Raw genomic sequence first — 24,333 nt, forward strand, 5'->3', positions numbered from 1 at the left:
TTGTGGCTCATGACTGTACTTTATGCCCATTACGTGGAGTTTCGCTCGCAGTTCCTCCAAAGAAATTTTCTGCTCAGTGCTGTTTCCTGATGGTCATCTGTTTCAGCTTCCGCAATGCAGGCGGGTTCTCACTATTTTTACCCAGCGTAAGGTAATCAGTAAATGTTCATATATGTGTGTGAATTCCTAACGGACCAAACTGCTGAGGTCATCGGTCCATAGACTTACACACTACTTTAACTTACGCTACGATCAACACACACACAGCCAGGGCCGGGGGAGAACGCGAACCTCCGGCGGGAGGGGCCGTGCAATCCGTGACGTGGCGCCTCTAACCGCGCGGCACGTAATCAGTAAGAACAAAACTTTACATCCCAGGAAATACTGACCATAATCGTCCCGGTAAATGACATTCTTTTAGCGCAAATTTTCATCACTGCTTCAACTGTTTCTCATGTGATGTAAGGTAACACGTCTTTACAACAGCAATAAGCCGGAGCAAACAATGCGTTGGATTAATTTAAAACGAAGAAACACTGCTCAGAAATTCGTAGTTCAAAGCTGCATTGTGCACTATTTTCGCCGTCTTCGACAACTTTCACGTGGATCATATACAAAAGATCTACGGCCACCTTTGGATTAAGCTGCCCGCGTTACTAAATTGCAGAGAATGAAACAACTGTCACTCTATAAATATTTGCCAACTTTTTAGGAACTTCAATTGCTAATAAACAGTTCAAAACCATGTTTTTATGACGATATAACACAAGATTATGCATTTAAAAGAAGGCTACTTTAAAAGATAGTGTAAATGGAACTGCTTCGCATACGTCCGAAGGAAGAAGGATTAGTATTTAACGTCAGTCGATCCGTAGGTCAAGTAGACACTTTGTAACAGCACCAGCATGATGTTCCGTTGATGTTGACACCGTGCCAGGTCGAGAACTTTCCACAATGCCCCCGTATGCGGTGGATATCTCGCCCGGCTGTATAGTTACATTGGTGGTTGGTCCCTTCCCGGCGGCTGTTCGTGAAAGGCGCCGCGGGCATGAAGAGCGAGTAAGTCCGCGGGGGGAGCGGCGCACCAGCGCACGCCGTGTAAGGCGGTCAAGGCCAGCACGAGGCGCAGTGGGATATCTGGTCCCACGTGGGCGCCACCAGGAATCACTGACCCGCTCACAGCCAGAGCGCCGCCAGCCGTGGGCGACGACTGATTCGCTACGCAACACGTGCCCCCATGGCGGCGCTTGCAGGCTTCGGCCGGTTACGCGAAGCCGCACAAGTGATACCCGTCGTCCCTCCCTAGCGCACAAACACACTGACGTATGCCGTGTCGCTGCGCGATTCCACGCCGTCTCGCTCAGAGAGCTCAGTTTACCAACACAGTAACCTACCCACCACATCGGACCCTTTAATCGAGTGCGGAGTTACCGCATGTAACAGGTGGGGGAAGGTGACTGAAGCCTGTGGACAAACTTAAGTGCCACAATATCTTCTGACCCCATCTGTTGCACCGCGACAAAGCCTTACTACTGTTTCTGTTGACTCACTGAGAAGTTAGCTGCTCTAGCACGATGTGTTTCATGCGTACTGCCATACAACTGCAGAACGTTCTTCAGTAAAGTATTTTGCTCCTGCCACAACGTATATGCAGGAGTGGACTGTCACGCGAAGGAAATAATTTTGCAATTAGTATTAAGTGCATATAATAAAATCTATTGAATTCTCTCTCAAGTTTCTTTTCTCCCTCAACTGTTGTTCGTACTTATACACAAAGAAATGATAAAAGGTCCTGAATGAATTTTCACTCTGCAGCTTAGTATGCCGTGATCGAACTTTCCTGACTGATTCTAACTGCGTGCCGCACAAGGACTCGAACCTGGAACCTTAGTCATTCGTGGGCAAATTTATCAGGTTCGAGTTTCATTCCTGCACACAATTAAAACTTGAGTGAAGTTCCAAGAAAAATTGTCAAAAAGTGCTATCGATGATGTCACTGGTCACTGAGAATAAGATCGGGTTATGACACGGACTGGGGACCGGTGTGTGTGTTTGACGACAGGGATCTGGGTGTGGAATTTTCTTAAGAGCCATCCCAACATCTGCCGTAACGGATGCAAGTAAACTACAGAAGCCATATATCTGGAGGGTAAGATGGGAATAAAAACTCCGCTACTCCCAAATGTCATGTTCAGCGACCCGTTGCCCATTTCGCTCAACCAGTTACTTTGAACTGCTTTCTCCAAATAATAATGATAAAAACGAAGTTCAAACCGTTAAGAAACTAACGCTGTGATACTCAATTGAACTTGAAAATATTACACTAAGCTTCAGGAGATATTGCGAGAACCAAAGCACGCGTGGAACACTGGGATGACACAAACAGAATGCCGTAACACCTCAATCAACCGTAGCTTAAGATACTAATGTTACGTCGTGTCGCGCTTTTTGTTACCACAGAATAATTTTTTTGTTCGTGTATAATTATAGAATATTCCAACAAGTAAAACATTTCCCGTTTCGAAGCAGAACAGATTTCTACGGTGAAAATAATTGATACTGTAAAAAATATATCTTGTAATGATTTCAAAAGCGTATTAGCGCCATGCAGCTTACTGTACTTTCAATGTCAAAATATTGTTAATAGGAACACCACTTTTTGTAGAAGTGGAACACTCAGATGCAACACGTCACAATAAGAGGACGTGTAGAACAGCGGAACCATACGTGATTTAAATGGCCGAGAGATGGCGTGCACGGACGTAGGCCTAACAGTGCCCTCTTATGTGAACGGGCAGTTCAGTGTTAGGCAACGATCAGTCTGTGCGTTGCCGTCATATTAAGTGGAAACGTGTAACTAAGTGCCACTATGACTCGCCCATTTCATTTCACATGGTGAAACATCCGCATGCAAGTACGTTCGAATGGGGCAGAATGATTGGTCTCCGGGAGGTGGGTCTGTCGTTCCCTGACAATGCGGCTCTTACAGGACACAATGCCTTCAACAGTGGAGTGTATGTGGAACCTGTGTGGAGAAGAGGGCAGCACACAGCGCCGACAGGGTACTGGACGACACAATGTGACCGCAGCGCGAAATGACAGTCATCTTGGCCATAACTGGTAGAACAGCTTCGTTCACAGAGCTGGCGCGACGTTTGGAGCACTGCAACGGGTATGGTCCTCTCTGCGTCGACAGTTCGACACCGTCTTTTGCGAGCTAGTCTGGCATCACGCTTGACAGTACATCGGCTTCCACTGAGCAGGACCCACCAACGCCGCAGACTGCAATGGGCAGGTGAACGCCGACAATGGTGTGCTGAGTGGCAAAATGTGTTTTCGGCCGATTTCCGTTTTAAGTTGCCTACAGCAATGGCCGCGTACGCGTTCGACGCCGCGGTAGTGAGTGAACGCAGTTGGGTAGACAGCACTGTTGAACGGCCTAGCGGACAAAACGCCAGGTAGGATTGTTTGGTGGCGCCATTGCCTGTAACAAGGATCTCGCCTCCTACATCCTGAGGGCAATGTGAAGAGCTACAACTACATCAGGGACGTTTTACACTCCCTCTCCTATACGTCGTTCCACATGCTATACCTGAGCAGGGCAACGCTTGGCCGCATGTGGCAAGGACTGTGCAAGCATTCTTCGAAGAACGGGTATCACTGCTGCCCCGGCCTGTCCGTTCGCCTGAAATGTCTAACACGTCTAGGATATGGTCAGTCGGCATCTTGTTCGCTCAGTTCGTCAGCCAGTCACAGTTGATGCTTTGTGGATGCCCTAACAAACCACGTGGCAGAGTATTCCCCAGCAGAATACTCACTCACGCACGCTCTGATTGCAGCAGGTCGTGGCGCTACTCCATACCGAATTTCCATAGTCACATAGCATGAATAGGTCTATATTGCCAATCATTTGTGTAGTGTCATGTCCCTAATCGGAATAAAGTTCACTGTGATCACATCTATCTGTCTTGGTTTTTCACTTTTTTCCAAACAGTGACAGTTTCAGTTCACAGTAATTCCACATAACACTGCTAGTTCATTGTGTAAATCTATTATCGGAGTAAGTACTTCGCGATATGACGCTGCTTATATTAAAATCATTTTCTGTAAAAAAAGTTTGGCAAATTTCAACAAAAACATGTTCATATTAATGACTTGATACATAAAGTATAAGAGAAATTAGAGCCCGTACTGGGGCTCGTAAGTTACCTCAGAAATTCAATTTTTGGTGAATGACGAAGCCCGATTGAGCACGGCTGAAATGTGTGTCTTGTTTTCAGAAGCCTCAGGTAGATATCTAATCAAATTCTCAATAAAGAGGTAGATGCTAATAACAGCGTCTGATTCCGGAGACCATGAAATTTCCAAAGTCAATCGAAATGTCGCACCGGTACGAGCAGGGTTGTCGTATAGTCCCCCAATTTCCGGGAGAGAGAAGCGAATGGGCGGACAGAGAAGCTGCCGCTGCGCCGGAGGCTAAGCTGACCTGTGCCTTTTCGAGCGAGCCGTTCGATACGGGAGCGAAGCCGCTACGCGAGGAGACCCTGATACAACAGCTGTCCGTAGTGCGCCTCTCGACCTCAGATCGGCCAATCGTGTTGGCTGCTATAGCGCCCTCCTGCGCATCCCAGCTATGTTCTAGGAGCGTTCAAGAATACCACACATTACACTTCTCTTTAATTTCATCTGAGCTCTGTGTACACTCAAATTTAGAAAGCTTCGATTATTTACAACACTGTTTCCGTAGTCATCAGAGTTGTGCCACCTTTCAAATGTAATATGTACCAAATAGTATGACTAATGTTGAAAAATATAAATCGAAAAAAAAAACAAATTAACAACATTAGCTGTATAGATTCAGCGATCCACTAGTTATTGAGCTTGAACGCTAATCACATGACCGCCGCCAGCTTGTGCTAAGGTCGCAACGCACCGGTACATCACTGACGCGTAAACCTCTTGTAATTACCTCGAAATCGCTTATATATTAACCCTTACTACTTGCACACTAAGTTCTTCTAATGGAATATTAAAAGTGCACTAAGTCTGACGTAAATCAGTGACCCGAACTTCGTTGCCCTCCCTTGTCAGGGTAGCATATGCATGCATGCACCGTATGTCAATTACTTGTTGGATGTATTCCAATCTGGAATACCCTATAGTTTTTTTTATTCCCTGGTGTTTTAATACATGTCCTATAACAGCCTGTCCCTTCATCTTCTTTTTAATAGGTTCTCGGATTCCGTGGAGAATCATTTCATATCAATCCACCTAATTTTCAACATCTTTCTTTGGCACCGTATATCAAACCCTTCGGTCCTCCTCTTATGCTGTTTCCCCACGATCTATTACTACCATGCATGCTGTTCTCTGAACGCATGATACAAAAAAAAAATTAACACTGAAACCCCAGCCCGAAACCAGAATAGATCTCTTGGTCAGGAATTCTCTCTTTGCCTGTGCTAGTTGCCTTTTATGTCGTCCTTCCTTTGCGGGCCACATATTATTTTACGACTTCTTAATTCGGTCTCCACAGTTTCTACGTAAATTTTATCGGTAATCTCACTTCTGTCATCCTCATTACTTTCGTCTTTCTTCGGTTAACTGTCAATTCAATAGTCCGTACACCGTTCCATTCAAGAGGTTCTGTAATTATTCTTCACTTTTTTTACTGAGGAGAACAATGTCATCAGCGACCAGCAAAATCGGGCACTTACAAATTGTAAATTGACGTCTGAAGTAAATTTTACCTACAAATTTCGTGAATTTGAACAGTATAATATTGCCGAATAAATCGTTTAGTTTGCCTGGCCTTCTGACTACGGAACTACTGTGCTCATTTCTTAGTTTCGATCGAATTTTCTTCGTAATTAGTTCTGAGTAACGTTGATTACACTCACTGGTACGTTTAAAATAATAAAAACTAAAACTCTGCCCGAAAATGCCATGAAGGCCCAATGGTACTGACCGGCCGCGGTGTGATCCTCTGCCAACAGGCGTCACTTGATGCGGGCACGGAGGGGCATGTGGTCCGCACACCGCTCTCCAGGCCGTATGTCAGTATGGTTGAATATAAGAGAAATCAATTGTGCGGCCACAAACTTTTGTAAGACTGTAGGAGAGAGTATTATGAACAACATACTAAAACTCACTGGTGAGCATCGACTGTGAGGGTCGGAGTGTGTTAGACGAGCCTTCTGTACCTTTTCTTGATTAATTCGAAAACTGCAACCTCTAGGGAAAATTTATCCACGTACATAATTTAACTACATTAAATTTTCTGCATAAAAGGTCCTATTAATTTTTGCTTCAGAACGAACAAAGTAATATTTCAGAGCTAGATCAGAAATGTAAGGACTATGGTATGAAGATTAGCATCTCCAAAACGAAAGTAATGTCAGTGGGAAAGAAATATAAACGGATTGAGTGCCAAATAGGAGGAACAAAGTTAGAACAGGTGGACGGTTTCAAGTACTTAGGATGCATATTCTCACAGGATGGCAACATAGTGAAAGAACTGGAAGCAAGGCGTAGCAAAGCCAATGCAGTGAGCGCTCAGCTACGATCTACTCTCTTCTGCAAGAAGGAAATCAGTACCAAGACTAAGTTATCTGTGCACCGTTCACTCTTTCGACCAACTTTGTTGTATGGGAGCGAAAGCTGGGTGGATTCAGGTTACCTTATCAATAAGGTTGAGGTTACGGATATGAAAGTAGCTAGGATGATTGCAGGTACTAGTAGACGGGAACAATGGCAGGAGGGTGTCCACAATGAGGAAATCAAAGAAAAACTGGGAATGAACTCTATAGATGTAGCAGTCAGGGCGAACAGGCTTAGATGGTGGGGTCATGTTACACGCATGGGAGAAGCAAGGTTAACCAAGAGACTCATGGGTTCAGCAGTAGAGGGTAGAAGGAGTCGGGGCAGACCAAGGAGAAGGTACCTGGATTCGGTTAAGAATGATTTTGAAGTAATAGGCTTAACATCAGAAGAAGCACCAATGTTAGCATTGAATAGGGGATCTTGGAGGAATTTTATAAGGGCGGCTATGCTCCAGACTGAACGCTGAAAGGCATAATTAGTCTTAAATGATGAACAGTTTGCGCGTAGAGTGCGAGAGAATATGAAACTCTTGCCCGGCGCGCTTGCACTGTAGTTTATGTGGGTTTTGTAGACCACAAGTGTCATACACAAAACTATTCGTCTCTACTTCCTCCACAAAACTGTGGTACTTTGCAAACACTAATCGCTTACATCCTGTATATAAACCACTAAGTTACACGTGTCCCGGTGAAGTGAACTACTTGATGACGATCCGGGGCTGGTTGTGTTTGTAAAGAACAATGATGATTAGTTTTGGTAGTCAGATGGTTTTCTCTAACAGGATTTCCAGCTTCACTACGACATGTGTTGCACCCCTTAGTTTCTTTAGTTTAAAATGTATGACAACAACAAAGTATTTTAAATAAGTTTTAAGTAATCCATTTTTTTCTTTCATTCTAACGCTGTGCTGCAGATGAAGTACGAAGCACGATCTATCAGATTGCATCCAGATGCGAGTGATTCTTTGTAAATGGTTTGTATGACAAAATTAACCGAAGTATGAGGCAATGCCATCCGTACTAAATGTGCATTAGCAACTTCGAAACATTACACGATCTTGTTACACTTAGCTATTGCCGTCTTTGAATAGCACCCATCACAGTCATAAATTAGACAGCATCGCAATTTACACTCTGCTTGCCGCTGCGAGCAGAAAGTTCTTGGTGTCATATACACACTAGTCAAGAACAGGAAGGGTTTACGACAAGACAAAAAAAGCACCGGTCGAACTGTTGTCAGCTGACTGCTCGCTGATAAGTGCAGAGGGAAGGGCACCTCACGGAGAGCATATGAATGGTTCCTTTTGTTGGCTGCCAGCAGATCTGTTACAAGCAGACAACGGATGGCGTTCTGTTGCAAACCGTTAATTCAGGAGGCCAGAGTGGGGTATGTTATTCGTCGCTTAAGATTTTAGTATACATTCTGCTGCTGTATTCCTCGGTATCTTTCGCATGTACTCATTTCGTGTACAGGCTCAACTGTTTCAGTACACTCAATTTCAACACACTAGTGACCTGACAGATCTGCAAGAAAAACTCTTTCGTATCCAAATCTCATATACTGTCATCGCGACAACTACGGTGATGTATAGAAACAACTTTTATTTGTAGTTATCATTACATAACAACAAATTCGCAATTAAAAAACTGACAACGTGAATGTCTAATTTTTTATATTATTTTTTAACGGATAAAACAATGCAAATATCTGCTTAAGATTTTAATTAGATTTTGTACTGTTTTTGTGTAAGTGATAGGATTTTATTTCACATCCCATCACATTTATGGATGACAATTGTCGGATTAGAGCTACGTAAAATAATTGGTACGAAGTACTAAATGTAAGGGCGCAACTGTTACGTAACGCTGCTCAAATTTAAGTTAGATCTTAATGGGTGATTTTAACATTAACGTTAAGTGATGAAACCCATTTCTTTCTTGGCCATTTTCGGTTGAAAAAAATGGGGAATTTTTTGTGGGACATAGTGGAGTATTCACGCTTCAGCCTCTATAGTTTCATGAAGTTCCGCCAGGTGGCAACGCTACACGAAGCTTTCAAAATTGCTCCAAGCACGGCTGTCACTGAGTTTCTTATTATGGAACGGAGCATTGTAGATATTTATAGGCACTTTCGGGGTGTCTACAGAGACCTGTCAGTGAAAAGAAGCTGGTGAGTCGTTCGGGGACACGTCTGTAATCGTCGCAACAAGGTCGCACACAGCTACGACACCTGCAATGTTTGAAAGTGCGGATGCACCCATTCGTGTGTGATCGACAGACCACACCCCAATACCCTGCTGCACAACTGGACCTCTCTGTTGGTAGTGCTGTCACATTCGTCCACCAGTACTCGAAGGTGTGTGCCCACTGGGTTCTTCGCCACGTAACGAAATATCATTAAGAGCAACGAAGAACCATATGTGCGGAATTGCTTACGTGTTACGAGTTTGATCGTGACAATCTTTACCGAACATCGTCACAGGCGATGAAACATCGGTTCACCACTTCGAATTGGATACAAAGTAATCCATGGTGTGGCGCCATACCACCTCTCCTCCAAAGGAAATGTTCAAAGACGAAGCCTCAACCGGTAAGATAATGGCGACGGTCTCCTGGTAGTCTGAAAGGATTATTCTGTTTGATGTCCTGCCTCATGATGAAACGATCAACTCTGAAGTGTATTGTGCTACCCTCAGAATACTGAAGAAACGACTTCAGTGTGTTCATCCCCACAAAAACGCAAACGAACTACTACTCCCTGATAACCCCAAGACCTCACACAAGCCTGCACACCCAAGAGGAGCTCACAAAACTACGTTGGACTGTTCTTCCTCATCCACCGGATCTCGCACCTTTAGACTTCCATCTGTTTGGCCCAATGAAGGATGCACTCCGCGGGAAGCAGTATGTGGATGTCTGGGAGGTTGCTGATGTAGCAAGACATTGGCTCCGACGTCGACCAGTAGAGTGGTGCTATGCGAGCATACAGCCCCTCCCAATAAGGTGCTGTAAGGTCGTCGTATTAAAGGAGATTATGTTGAAAAATAAGGGCTTGTCGTTGAAAGAGTGGGGAGTAGTACGGTGTATTGGAATCCTGAATTAAACCAACCTGCTTTCAGAAGAAAAAAAAAGGAGCTGCATTATTTATGGAATGCCCCTCGAGTTAAGTGACCAGGAAACTAGGTCGCTAAGACGTCTAAGTTACTAACAATGTGCACAATTGTTTTCACCGTGCTGTAAGAACGCTAGAGTTACTGTGATCTATCGAATTAGAAACGCCGATAATCCACTGTGAAATGTTAAAGGAATTACAACATACGAAGAATACGTGCATGAACAGCCCACACAATGACAGTACAGCATTGTCAATGAACAATTACTCAACGACATACAGTACAATTCAGAAACGTTGTCTATGAGCAAGCCACCTTACGGGATGTGATGCGCAGTACTAAATTTACTATTTTCTTCCTTCCATCTTAAACCTCCGGATGAGCTAGAATTTGATTGATCCGTCATAGTCGGCAACACGAATGTAGAAGAAATCTGTCATCTGACTTTCCTTAGAAGGTGCACTCTTGAAACTTTGACAACAAACCTCTCCATGATGCAGAAAGCTTTTTTTTTCAATAGCGTCTGCTACCAGAATTTGATGAGCGTCTCCGTGACGCTCTTGGCCTTATTAATCTAACCCGTATGTTCCCTATTTTTGCCTTCAGTCTTACCTGGTATAGATCGCAGACTCACGAGCAATACCAGCGAATCAGTATAAAGCGAGTTTAAGTTACTCTTTCCTGGCAATATTTTTTAGGTGGTCGTTAAATCGCTCCGCATTTACACATTGGATATATGAGGGTTGTTGCTGTTTCCAGTTCCCGCTTCCAAATCTTGCACCTAACATTAGTGGAATCTTCCGCCTAATTTTGCAAGAACGTCACATTCTTGTTACTCCGTGCGTCCTGTGTATATCTCATCAACTATGAACAAATTCACAGAGCTTCTGAAATTATTCAATGAATAAATTAAGGTCAGCAGTACAACCTATAGTTATGCGTACCGATCCGATGAGGCTTTCTGTGAAAACGAACTACTTTTTGCTTGGAAGGCTTAGTTTGCCCAGCGACGTACAATTAACAGCTCGGAGAACGTGGGTAACTTTCTTCTCATTACAGAATCTTGCAAGTACATCAGAAGATCCTATAGCCTTTGCTACTATGCATATTTTTAACAAATTTTCTATTCCGCAGTCGTTTACTTCAACATTTTCATTTCGACATTCGAGGAACGAGTGGAAGGAGGTACTATTTTACCATCTTCCTCAATGAATCCATTTCGAAAGAAGGAACTGATTTCCAGATTCTCTGCATCATCCCAGTTTCGGTGGCAGTACTATAACTGAACAGCTGTATACGTAACTGACTTCGCACATGAATGAAACTGCCGATATACCAGTCCGTGCTGAAAAGTAATGCCTCAATTTTGTAATATTCAAAATATTCTACATCTTTATTCTTAATGTGTGCACCTTACTTCCCAACACAGTCACCATGGCGACGAGCACATCTCTCCCAACGAGAAACCAATTTGTATATATTGTCACGGTAGAATGTTTGACTTCGTTCACGGACCCGTACCCTTACTTCTGCATGCACAGTTCCAACACTCGCGGATGTTATGTATGTTTCGGAGACAGATATAAATGGAATGGGTCCAAGTCGGGATTGTACGGAGGATGATCGATGACAGTGACCCCAAGTCGTGGGACTGTTGCAGATATCACTGCGCTCATGTGTGGTCTGGCACGGTCACGCTGAAGGAGAGGGTGGCTGCACCATGTGTGAACGAACTCTTCGAATTCGGAACTCGATTACAGCACGCTGTTTTTCCCGCACTGACATAATTACGTTACACATCGCAATGTTACAGGCTACAATTCGGATCCCTCTAGCGGCAAAGGACTGCAAATATGTTGACTGTTAGTAACGTTTGTTTTATTTTAAAAGCTTTACTGTTTTCCACAAAAAAGAATTCGGATGCATTACTTTACAGCATGACCTCGTTGTAGAATAGACGAGAGAAGTTCTCTGACGCTTAGCGCGGCTGTTTCGCGCTTGTCTACCTCAACAATTCACCCTATGCAATTTTGTATGTCTCTGGCGAAACGTCAATGTTGTCGCAGCCGTTTGCGTTTCGCGGCTGAAAAACAGGGAACAACGCTGCTAGCTGTCTGAGTTCATCTCTCATTGTCTGTGCTGTAGGATAAGACGTCAGTTCAGTCTGCAAAATTTTACAACCAAAATCACATTGTTCTTTGTTTTCTTTCAGTGTTTGTCCGTCAACAAGGATTTGGCTTCACTGAAACGTGTGCTGACTCAAGAGACTTACCGAATGTTAGTTGCGTTTTAGAAGTACGTCAGGTAGTAATACATCATCTTCAATCGAGCACACTGCAGTATTACTGAACCTTTGCATAACAGACAAAGGTTGCACCTGAGATACTTTAACAGAAATGTAGAAGAGATCCAGTATTTACAACTATAACAGTGGGTTTTTAATTATTTTTAGTTTTATAAATGTTCACAACAAACTGGCATCATAAAATGTTGACATCTAACAGAGGATTTCAAGTACGTCCAACAAAGGCAATTTCCTCTGCATTCAAGTGAGATGTCCAGCTGTACGATAGTGTACATGTGTAAAACACGTCGACTTTTCATTGTGACTTTTGCTCCAACCTACGCTAGCAGTCGGTGGGTCGGGATGTAGAATCGACGACCTCGTCAGATCGGCGTCTGTGGATGGGACAGTTGCCCCGCAGAGGAATTGGATTACTGTAAAAAAGAGGGGCGGACGCGATAATGATAGCCTATGACCCCATGCGTCAAATCCTCAACTTATCTGGCTCACATCCAACCACAAACACAGTAACAAACGATTCATTGTTACACTGGCGTCCTTAAGTTACTCGTCTCATTAAGATGCTATCTTCCCCTTCCTTTTCTTGCAGCCAACTGAAAAGTTTGAAGCACTGCTGGTATATATTATCTCATCGCAACTGGAAAGCTTTCTAGAACTATTATTATCATCATCTGATTTGGTTTTTCAGCTTCCTTTTACACTTTTGTATCTGTCTAAGGAGGGAAGGTCTAGTCTGATTTTACGAGGTTTAGTGTGGCATTTGTGTCTTTCCGATCCGCGTGCTATAAATAAGAAATGTGAACTCTGGTTACGTCATTACCACATATGCGTCGGAACAGGACCAACGTGCTGTGCTGTTATTCGTTTCTTGACTGCCGAAGGAAAAACACCGATATGCACCCACGGGAGAATGAAGAAAGCGTATGGGGTAGCACATATCGAGAACTACCGTTGTGGAATGGTAGGGTGCTGCTGCTTCATGATGACGCGCGTCCTCACATTGAAAATGTAACGCACAAGTTACACCAACTCATGTGGAAGCCTCGGGACTGATCTCTCCCTATGAGATTATCGAGCCTTAGGTCCCTCAAATATGGCCTTGAAGGATCCACGATGCCTGTCGGCGCAGGATGTGCAGCAGGCAGTTCCTGACTACTTCAAGCAGCAGGAATCGATATTTTATCAAAAGGGTATCTTCAACCTGGTGTGTCGGTGGGTTAGAAAATATGATCACCGGACAAAATATTACTCACCCTTAAAGAAGTAGGCTGGTCGCTTTGGAGCGCCGTAAATTGTGTAGAGTTAGCACCAGGCAGAGTCTTCGGTGGATAAAACATGGTAACTAGGCAATAGCCGACTGAATACCTGTAGTGTGGTACGAAGAGACTAGATTTCGCCTCTTTTCAAACCCTACATGGAGTCGAGGGCGCTCTTCGGCCGATGAGATGTTTGACCCGCTGTGTGTGGAAGGTGTATTTTAGGCTAAGGTGGTTCTGTGATGTTTCAGAGTGTTTTCATACCATGATTTGCACCCACTCATTCGTGAACCACTCGCCTTTTCATCTACTTTATAATGACTATGCCGTGGACACTCCTGTTTTTTCCCCCTAGAACAGCAATTTCAATTTCAGAGGACTGCATACCTGCGTTTTTGGCTTCAGTACTCACGCACTCTTGGATACACTGTAGGGAATCATCCTCTACTGATCCCACAGAAAATGTCTGGGACTATTTGGAACAACGAGTCAAACATCCCCCGCGATTTGCCAGCCCTAAGGGACCTTCCTCACCAAATTGAGACCATTATCAAAGCTATATGCGATGTCATACAATATTAGCGTCATGTTTTCTGGAGTGACTAATGTTTTTCCAAATATATATACCTTCTAAGATCAAAATGCTAATTGCCTTACTGCATTTGACTGGTGGAATAGATGTAATCCAAAAACGATTCGTTCACTGCCCATAGGTCACGGTCACGCAGAGGCTAAAATGGGGTTGACAATGTCGTAGCTTCAGCCTTAATACCTAGCATTATTCCACCAAGACACCACGCCGGAGGCGCAAAGTTTGAGAGACTAGGCTCGCATGCGGGAAGAAGGTGACTCAAATTTCCTAGTAGTAACCCAGATTTAGGTTACCGTCGTTTCGTTAAATCACTTAAAGCAAATGTCAGGATTTTTTCAGTTGAAAATGTACCGACTGCTTCGTTTTCCTCTCTAATGACCACAGTGAGTGCTTTTTACCCGACGGGTGCCACCGGACAAAACATATTAAGGAACGGGTAATGCAACTAACGACCCATGTGGTCGACAATAATCAGGATTCTCGCAAGGTCTACTGCAGCACACTATTCCGTACACTCCACAATGGATAGTAAGTTGCGAACATCGGCGGGTATTTCCGAATTGGAACGCTCTGTTAGCAGAAGACGGGAAGAGAGAGACAGTTTCACAAAAATGGCCAATTGCTGGAGCTATGTTCGAAGCGCCCGAAGCAGTTTGCATGGAGCCTGTCACGAGCAAGTTGACGTGAGCGGCGTGGCACGAACGGCGCGCTGGCGGCGGCCACTCGCTGTGAGGAAACGTTCAACCAGAGTAGCGGGCGGGGGAGGGTAGGCCGTCTTGCCGCTGAAAACCGGTCCCGCGGCACACTGGGCGCATTCCTGTCGGCTGCTCTTTAAGGCCGCTCGACCCGACGTCCTCTCACGGCTTTCTCCTCGTACCGACGAAAGACGTAAGGCTTGCTTCTGTTGCTTAACCGAACACAGTTTTCAACCGGCAGTAGCCTTCAGACAACCAAAGATTGTTTAGGTGGGCTCTTAACTGCGTCAAATACGTCATCCTTACAAAACAGGACAGCTTAAGAGGCAAATGATCTGCTTTTATTCTGCAATACCTTCAAAAATACCCTCCCACAATACCAATTCTTTGTTACATGTTTTGTAGTACTTTTCCATTGTTCCTGTTTGTAAGTTACATCAGATGGCGGCAGACAGGAGTCATTAATACATTTTTTGCTATCAAAATTAACAATTTTTAAATGTACTAAGTAATACAAAAGCGTGCTAAAAAGTAATACCTCCGAATTTTCATTCTGTTCACAAGATGGGTTGAGGTATTACGTGCCACGCATATTACTCGGTTGACTTCCACGTTTCGCTAGAGGGCTCCGAATTGTAGCATGTAGCATGGTGGTGCGTGACGTAACTGTGTCGGTATACTGCGAGACCTTCAGAAAACAAAGCACGAATTCAAAGACTTAGTCCACCCATTGAGCACCCTCCTTCAGCATGACCATCCTAGGCCACGCAAGAGCGCTGCGACATCTGCAACAATCCGACGCCTTGCGTTCACTGTCATCGACCATCCCATCCTCTACACTGTCCCGACTTGCTCCCATCCAATTTGCAACTGTCTCCAAGCTTAACTAACACCTACGACGACTTCACTTTCATAGTGGTACAAACTAGTAAAGTTGTGGCTCTGCCAACAAAGTCAAACATTCTATAGTGGCGGTATCAACAAACTGGCCTCTCGTTGGAAGAAATATGTTCGTCGCCGGGTTGAGTACGTTGAGAAATAAATGTGTACACTTGAAAAACGATGACGTAGAATGGTAACAAAGTTGGTTTTATGTGAAAACTTTTAAGACGTTTTACACAAAAATTAGGAGGGATTACTTTCCACAACATCCTGGTAAATGGTGTTTCAGACGCATAGCTCACTTTGTTAACAAATGTATGTATGGAATATGGTAGTTAGTACTTTATTTTCTAAAATCTATATTTATATCTTGTCACTGGAACGCAGAAAAACAGGGGAGTTTTGTGAATAGATCGAATAAGTACATCTGGTATCAACTTGTTTAGCAAACAGTCTATTCTGCTCTTTCTACTACTTGGTGTCTGAGCACCCGAGTTTGAGCCTGTAATTTTGCAGGGGATAGTGTTTCACTGGTTCCTATTGGTGTTGGCGCTGTGCTCCTTATACGTACGTTATGACTCTGTCCCGAATACGACGTTGTTCGCAATTAATTCCGGACGTACTATTGTTTCGCAGACGGAAAAATGGCCGTATAATAGTAACTGATAATGTATTGATATCCATATGATTGACAATGGAGCTCTGTGGAAATTATGTTTTCTCCAAGAAATTCTTCGCAGCTGGTATTATTACATCGTCTTCCATCATTATGAAAACTCAGTGAAAGGAAATTTACGGTCGCTTCGATGTCAAAAGAGAAATTTTGATTTATTTGAACACGAATGGGAGAGGAAATCTGCCCCGGTTTTCTTGAACAAACAATTCCGGTACAAGACTGAAGTGACTGTGAAAAACTCTAAAATCAAAATTATGATGCTGTGCTCCAGAACCTCACTGTCTTGAAAAACAGCGAGACCTTTCTCAGTGAACATCCACAAAACTCACTTTCTCTCCGAAAGAAGCTGGCTTTGTTCGATAAAACTGATGGCTGTAGAAAGATGCACCACAACTATAGTCAGCAATGTCTGCCCGTGTCTCCTGCGTCCCCTGCAGTGCACTTCCAAAGTTTCACTCATCAGGGTGAAGTTCTGAAGGCTTCTTCATTGATGGAATAGTTCATGTGACGCCATTGGCGTCACTTCTGCTCGCTTGGAAAGAAACTGGACGCGAAGCAAACCATGAAAATCGCTTAACGCTTTCGGACTTCTCTAATGGGGAAGGTTGTCGTATTGAAATACAAAGACTCTTGAAGCACCAAGCGTCCGTCAAACGTTTATATGTACCTATACTAAGTTATCGTGGGTCAGACAAGAAAAAAAGAACGATCCCTTACTTTTCCATATCTACGCAACTGGGCATGTTTTTCCAGTGTTTAATGCTGAGCGCATGAATTCACCCCAAGGAGAGGATTGTTGCCCTAGAGACTTTAAACCAATTCTTGCATATATCTGAGGCAGACAGCAGATCCACAATCACAAACAGAAAAAATTAATTAATGCCCCTAAACTTTAACGAATGCAAGTGTTTTGAAGTGGGTCAGTAACGTAGGACGGGACATCGAAGTTAGTGTGTCCAAAAATTACTGCAGATAAAACAAATGCTATCACATTAAAGAAACATTCTTTTGAATGTAACTTCACTGTAAGAGGTGAGAGGGGAGGTGGGGTGGGTAGCGAAAAGATTTTGCTACCACGCAGAGTTCGCATAATAAATAGAAAATTTTTACGCTGGGAATTCAGCCACGTCAGTGCTTGTATAACAGTCTATCGGGCGAACTTGGCGGCAGGTGCCGCTCGTTGCTCGGAAGCAGGCGGCCAAGGTCGAATGAGAAACGAGCAGCGGAGCGGACGCGACGCACGGAGGTCGTTAGTTGATATGCCGCTGGTTGTGGACAATCAGATAAACGTCCCGAGTCTTTGTATTTCGAAACGGTAACCTTCCCCATTAGAGAAGTCCGAAAGCGTTAAGCGATTTTCATGGTTCGCTTCGCGTCCAGTTTCTTTCCAAGCGAGCAAAAGTGACGCCAATGGCGTCACATGAACTATTCCATCAATGAAGAAGCCTTCAGAACTTCACCCTGATGAGTGAAACTTGGGAAGTGCACTGCAAGGGACGCAGGAGACACGGGCAGACAATATAACCGATGTGCGCGCACGCACAAAGAATTCCGGAGACTATTCATTTTACGGGGCTCACCTACTTTATGTTATAGCGAAACGAAGGCCACTCTTATGAATTACAATTACTGAAGCACATTATGAAATCATGAGCGAGCATAAAGAGAAGCACTGTACAACTCACAGTTATTTAAAAAGGAAGTATGGGCAACTGTTCACAATAAACATCTACGGGCCACCGCACGTAGAGAGCCTGTGTATACAGAGCTAATGTAAACACGTTTGTTTTGCCTCGTTTACATCCAGCTTCTTCTGCCTGGGACCTTATCTTTTCTCAGCGTTGCTTGCTAAGCTCAATGTCCACGATGCTGAACCCAGCAGGAGACAGGCCGAGCACTATACACATTTGCGGCGAGTCGTAACCGACCAATCACTTAACAGAATCTTCCGTCGGTTCTTGGTAGAACAAGATTATAATAAATGAAAAGCACCAGTTTGCTTTTGTTCTACAATATTACTTTTATTGTTAACCAGTTTTCGGCTTACAAGGTCATCTTCCGACATTCAGTAAATGTCTGAAGATGGCCTTGTAAGCCGAAAAGTGGTTAACAATAAAAGTTAAATTGTAGAACAGAAGCAAACCCGACCAATCACTATTTACACTTCTCTAACACCAAGCGTGCACCGCACAGATGGTGCTGGATGTCCTTATGGTCACATTTTCACACAAGAAACAAATTTTCTGCAAGTCAATATGTCGTTTCCGGTGTACAGGTAGGTGTTTGCTAGTTTCATAACGCCGTAGAGAAACGTGTGCTCTCGCGGAATGTTAAGCTACAAACATTCGCTGCAAGTAGTCAAACACTAATTGAATTGGAGAGGACGTACTTTTATTCCTTGATCCGTACTCTACCGGAAGTCTCCACTTACACCCCCCCCCCCCCCTCACAGCCACCCATGATATCTTGGTTCAAGTCAGCTCCTAGAAGAATAAATAGAAGTATTAAAGAGTTCTCCAACAACACATACAAAATCTTCCCTCACTGCTTTCTTAGATATACCGGTTAAATCGTCGCATGGTCAGAAAAATCTAAACCGGTGTCCTAAATAACTGAATCGATGTAAATGCTGTTCTCCGGCGCCATTAAAGTGAGTAACTGCAGTGGAATTACACTGACGTGTGTCATCAGTCCGTAAATGTGTGATGACGCATTCGCAGGCATACACAAAGCTAACACGTGGTTGTGTGACCGGGGGATGCCCTCTGCGTACCAGCAGCGGACGACGGCTTGGGCGCGAAGTTCGGCTGGACATCTGGCAACGAGGCGGGCGCAGAAGTCTGGTAGCATGACGGCCTGCGCCACATGCACATGTTCTATTAAACAATCCCTCCGGGCAGCTGCACGCAGCGTCCTCCATTCTCTCGCCGCAGTCACAATCACCGCGTCAGTCCGCCAGTCGTCCAAATGGATCTCTGCTGCCTTATATTCGTTACCTACGTCCTGCCAAAACGCAAAGGTTATCTCACAAAACAGATTAACTGTTTTAGAAATTCCAGTTTTTATATATTACTAGTGGATGCCTAGAAATATACCCAAACTAAAAACAGACCACGGAAGTTGTTTACACCTAAGCTCAAATACTGAGATCAATTTTATTAGGTATTTCGCCAAACAAGCTAATTTGTACATCGTCACCAAATTTTATTCTATCATCGAAGTTACTCTAAGCACATTCGCTGCTACAATATTTATAAAATTCAAACAATTTTGGATTTACAGAGTTGGCGTAGTGATGATCTGTTTCCTAAAAAATTAGAAATTTTTCGTATTCAGATATATTTTGAAACTAACTTAAATTCGCTCAAAACAGACTCAACCTAAAGCGGTCACCTAATTCGGTGTAGAAAAATATGGGAAATGGAGACATGCTGCGAAGAACGCTGACTATACATGCTCCCAAGTTTGTTAAGAACCATTTAACAATGAGCAGGTAAAGTATTTTCACAAAAATAGCAGTTTACATTATGCTGCAACTTTAGTCTGCAATGAAACAGTGCAACTGATATGTTACAATGAACCCAAAGTTCACAAAGCTTGACAGACTTATCTAATATTTCCCCCGCTTTATCTTCAAGCACTATTTAGGACCACCCCGGGTTTTCAAACACAAATATTGTGCAGCTTCTACCTGGTTCAGAATTTATACTTTCCCGATATTATTTTGCAAACTCTACTCCTCCTACGAGTACCTCTTCAATATACAGTCGCAACACTGAAGAGTGATAATTCAGTTAGTCTCCTGCAAACAGACTGAATGGAGCCGCTTTCTCAATTGCCTAAACGGTGGCAAACTAAAACTTAACTGGTCTCAACTGTTAAAAAGAGTTTGTTTACAACAACTTTCAGAACACAAAGTTAATAATATCAGCAGGCACATGGAGTCGACTGCAAAAATGTTTTCGATCCTACTTCCTCGCAAATTAAACGATCGCTCATATGGATCTGCAAAAACGTTATCAGCGACAAATAACCAATCAATTTGATTGAAGGTATGAATCAAACGCAAGAAAGAGGCATCGCCCGTAGCAGTTTCAACGCTGGGACTTTTTTCGCAAGCAGCAGACGGACTGGGTGAGTCAGACTGGTGCATATGGGCGTACTGCTAACAGGTGGCACGTTGAAGCTTCACGATGAAAACACCGCCGCGAGACGCTCTTCCACGCTCGGCCCCAATTTCACGGAAAACCAGAAACAGTGACTTTCCTTGGAACTTATCTTGCGAACTGCTCTACTCTGAAAGTAGAGTTCTCCCTTATGGCTTACGTCATTCATCCAACATGACTATCGCAGCGTATCCACTCTTTAAATTCCTGTTCACGAACACTACATAAAATTAAGGGCACCCTTACAATAATTAGCTAGTCACAAAAAATAACTTAATGTCTATCGATTATTAATGGGCCGTCTTGGTCAAAGGCTTTCTTTTCTTAATGACAAAGACACGATAACACGAGAATATCTTTTTCTCAAACAGTACCATATCCGCAATGATCGAACTAGATTTACAGTCCTAATGTATAACTGTCGCCCGTGCGCATGTCTTACAGAGAGCAGGGCGACACCGAAGTATGACTTAGTAATACTGCGCAATAAATTTTCGTTCTGGGGAAGTTCGACGCATCCCTTTCGTGGCTACTGTCGCTACGTACAGATGTATTAGTGTTATTTTTTAATCTAAGCAGATTACCTTTAAGAAACAGTTACCAAAATGTTAACTAAATCATGTTCCAATCACTACTGGAAGAAGCATATCACAATTTGACAATAGCACAGCACTTTACGAACAAAAATAAAATGAAACATTATTCGGTTTTTCTCCATTTGTGAAAACGGTATCTCCCACAAAATCTTGTTTCACGCAGAGCAAATGAGCTAGTTTCGCTTCCATATGGTACACAATTGCTGTTTACGCTAATACGTCACGGTAGAAACCCAAAGTCAGTTTTTTAACAATGTATTGTTGAACCACGAGAACAAAACAATGATTTATATCACAAACAATGCCAATGTATCACCCAAACTAAATCAGATAGGGGATAGATACTATCCATATTAAATTTTTACAGGAAGCGTTTCTACATAGACCGAATCTAAAATGGATATTTCGTCCAAATAATAACGGACGTTCCCGTGAGTACTACAGAAAACAAGGGAAATCCATTCTGTAACTACATAAATTCCCCGTGAAAACGGAACCCCCGAGCAACACTGATCCCATCTCCAGTCTGACTCCGCAATATTTGGGCGGCGTTTGATGCCAGAGCAAAATGGCCTTCAGCCGCTGACCCGCCAAGCGAATGTACACTCTTCGCTTACGAAGTTCTCTGATCACACTTCGTCACTCGCCGTAAACACGAATAACTCTCAACCGCCGGCGTACTACTAGTAGTACTGTGTCGTCAGTCCCCGTTCCGGCATTCTTGCTCGGTAATCTCAAGACATTTCCGGTAATCATTTACTAAATGAGGCTCCTGCCTTGCAAAAGGAAAATTACGTGTGCTTTTGACCATACATTACACTGTCAATACGCCCCTAATTTACCAATATTCCTGCTAATTCAAGAGCAAAAAATAAATGTTATTACAAGAAAGAACGATAAATGATACGGATAGCATATCAAGTAGAAATCGTAAATCACATCTGTGGACTGAGTCTCAAAAGCTCATTCGCTGCGCAATGGTAAACTAAATAAGAAATGCCCGAACGCAATAGCGTGCAACCAATATCGCTATCAACGATGCAAGCACAATTTAAACTGTATTATAGCACACTTAACAGCTACAGTCATTTCTTCTAGCTCTCAACTACTATGCTTCTACGTAGAACACTCCTCATACAGTTTACTAACTTCGTCTGACAGCACCTACACAGATAAACAAAACACACACACACACACACACACACACACACACACACACACACACACACACACACACACACACAAAATCCACAGAAATACGCTTCTGATTTTTGACGACTTGAACAAAGTGAACCTAGCGACCACACCGCTGCGGAGCAGCGGTCGATTGCTGAGACGTATTGCGTTATCCTAGAGCACTAATCGACATAAGTAGTGGGCGTACTTACTGGGTAATACATTCCCTGCGGCGGAAGAAAAAATGCCCCTGAGCCCCACAGTTTGGCTGTTGGTGATGAACGGCTAGCACATAGAAATCTCTGTACCGACGGCACACCGCACTCGCCCTTGCCCGGCTTACGACCAGCCTGGACGGAAACACCGTTCACAACACGTCACGTTCAACCGGCGACGGAGCTACTCGGACTGGTCACTCTCTCGGTCGGGCACACGGTAACAAGCGCCGCAGAACTGTGACTACGATAGCCGGGCAGCGGGTTAGGCACGCTCGTAAGGCGAGGGGACGCGAAACGGTAAGCGACTGCACACTCACACACTCGCGCGGGCCGGCAACATACTTCACTTTCCCGACTTGGCTGCTACCTTCAGACTGCCCCACCGCCTCTACCGCCTCGCCTGCAGAATGCAGATCAATGAATTCCCCTCCGCACCGCCAGCCAGCGGGGACTGTTGCCAACGCTTCGCGCGCGACTCCACCGCCCTGACATCTAGCGGCAGCTGGTGCAACTGCGACAATCCGACGGACAGCGCCCTCTTCTCGGCTGTGGTGGCGGCACTGAATCCGACTGAAACCGTAAGCTTTCATGTACGAGCATGAAACTAACTCTCAACGAATTAATGTTAATTCTTTCATCTAAACAAAAGTCTTTAAGTTAAACGCTGGTAATTTCCTGATGTCGGAACAGTGATGGGAACATTATGATATGCACAAGAGACTCCCGTTCCCAGATAAAAACTCAGTAATGAGGAATTAAAGACAAAATTTCATTTCTTATCTATTGTTCTGTAGAGCCACGTAAATTGGGCTTGTCGTTCCTTCAGTGACGTGTCAATAGTTTCCAAACACGGTGAACGCAATCGTGGTCCAAAATGTAAGACTGGTTTATTGGTGTGCTCTTCGTTGTGATAAGAATGGAAGATGCAATACATGCATTCAGATTTAACGTTTATAAAACTGATCAAATAAATTACATATAGCGCATTGCGTACCTCAAAGAAAGTGCTAAGTAACATAAATCTTCAATTTAAAAAAAATCGTAACATACAATTCACTGCCAGAAGAAAAGGAACACTCACAAGAACAAGATCATTTTATGAACAAGTGACGTAACAGGTAGTTTATCATTGTAGGAATATATGATGATAAATTCAGACCAGATGAAACACACATGTCACAGTAAAGTGTGCCCAAACAGTCGCATCAGTACATCGTTTACCCCCTCTGACAGCGACGCAGGCGTGCATTCTCGCATGCTAACGATCATAAAGGTGCCGAATGACATCCAGCAGTAGGTGGTCCCGAGCGTTTTGCACCATTTGCTGCAGTTTGGCAAAGGTTCTTGCTGGCTCTGGAGGACAAGTAAAGACCATGTCCCCTATGTGTACTGGCGGGAGATATGCTGCTCCTGTTGGCCAGGGCTGTTGTACGCCACGAAAAGCACGTTGAGTAACAGCAACTTACCTGGTAAAGCATTGACCTACGGAAAACACACCATGTTCCTGCCGAAGAAACAGCAGCAGCACAGTGACTACGTGTGCAATATAGCGGGCACTCTAGTTACTCTACCCTAGAGAAACACCAAATGCGACGGCGACAGCAGGAGGCCTGGGGTAGCTGCATGCACTCCAGTGTCGGCCGCTCACCATGTCTACGCCGTACACGTGTACGTCGATCATTCCTGTACACACAGGCCCTACTCTCATCACTGAACGCGACAGAGCGCCATTCCACTGCCTAGTCAACTCTTTCACGACGCAAGAGTAGCGGTGCTCGGTGATGTCTTGTTGTCGGCGGCTGCTACGCCACAGGCACACGTGATCTTGGTCCTGCTACAAGCACATGGTTCCCAATGATCCACAGTGACCGTAGCCGGTAAATTGCACACAGTGAAATTTGCTCCCGGAAAAGATCAAAGAAGGGTCCACTAGCCCCCCCCCCCCCCCCCCGCACCAACTGCGCGACTTGCGCGGCAGGTAGAAAGGCCGAAGACCCGCGCCGGCCCGTCCGTATATGGTGTCCTGATGAAGAGGACTCGAGATGCTCCAATGAGA

General features: G+C 44.1%; 1 protein-coding gene across 15 annotated transcripts in view; it reads right to left on the minus strand.

Annotated features, from left to right (window-relative positions):
* LOC126182918 (RNA binding protein fox-1 homolog 3-like) overlaps positions 1-22,715 on the minus strand; it is a 402,959-nt gene extending 380,244 nt beyond the window's left edge. For all 15 annotated transcript variants that reach the window (XM_049924900.1, XM_049924896.1, XM_049924893.1 and 12 more), the window contains exon 1: positions 22,272-22,715. In XM_049924900.1, the coding sequence (XP_049780857.1) occupies positions 22,272-22,283 (12 nt within the window). In that variant the 5' untranslated portion in view covers positions 22,284-22,715. The remainder of the gene's footprint in view (positions 1-22,271) is intronic.
* Between the last annotated feature and the right edge of the window lie 1,618 nt (positions 22,716-24,333).

The sequence above is a fragment of the Schistocerca cancellata genome, chromosome 1, assembly GCF_023864275.1.
Source record: "Schistocerca cancellata isolate TAMUIC-IGC-003103 chromosome 1, iqSchCanc2.1, whole genome shotgun sequence".
NCBI lineage: Eukaryota > Metazoa > Arthropoda > Insecta > Orthoptera > Acrididae > Schistocerca > Schistocerca cancellata.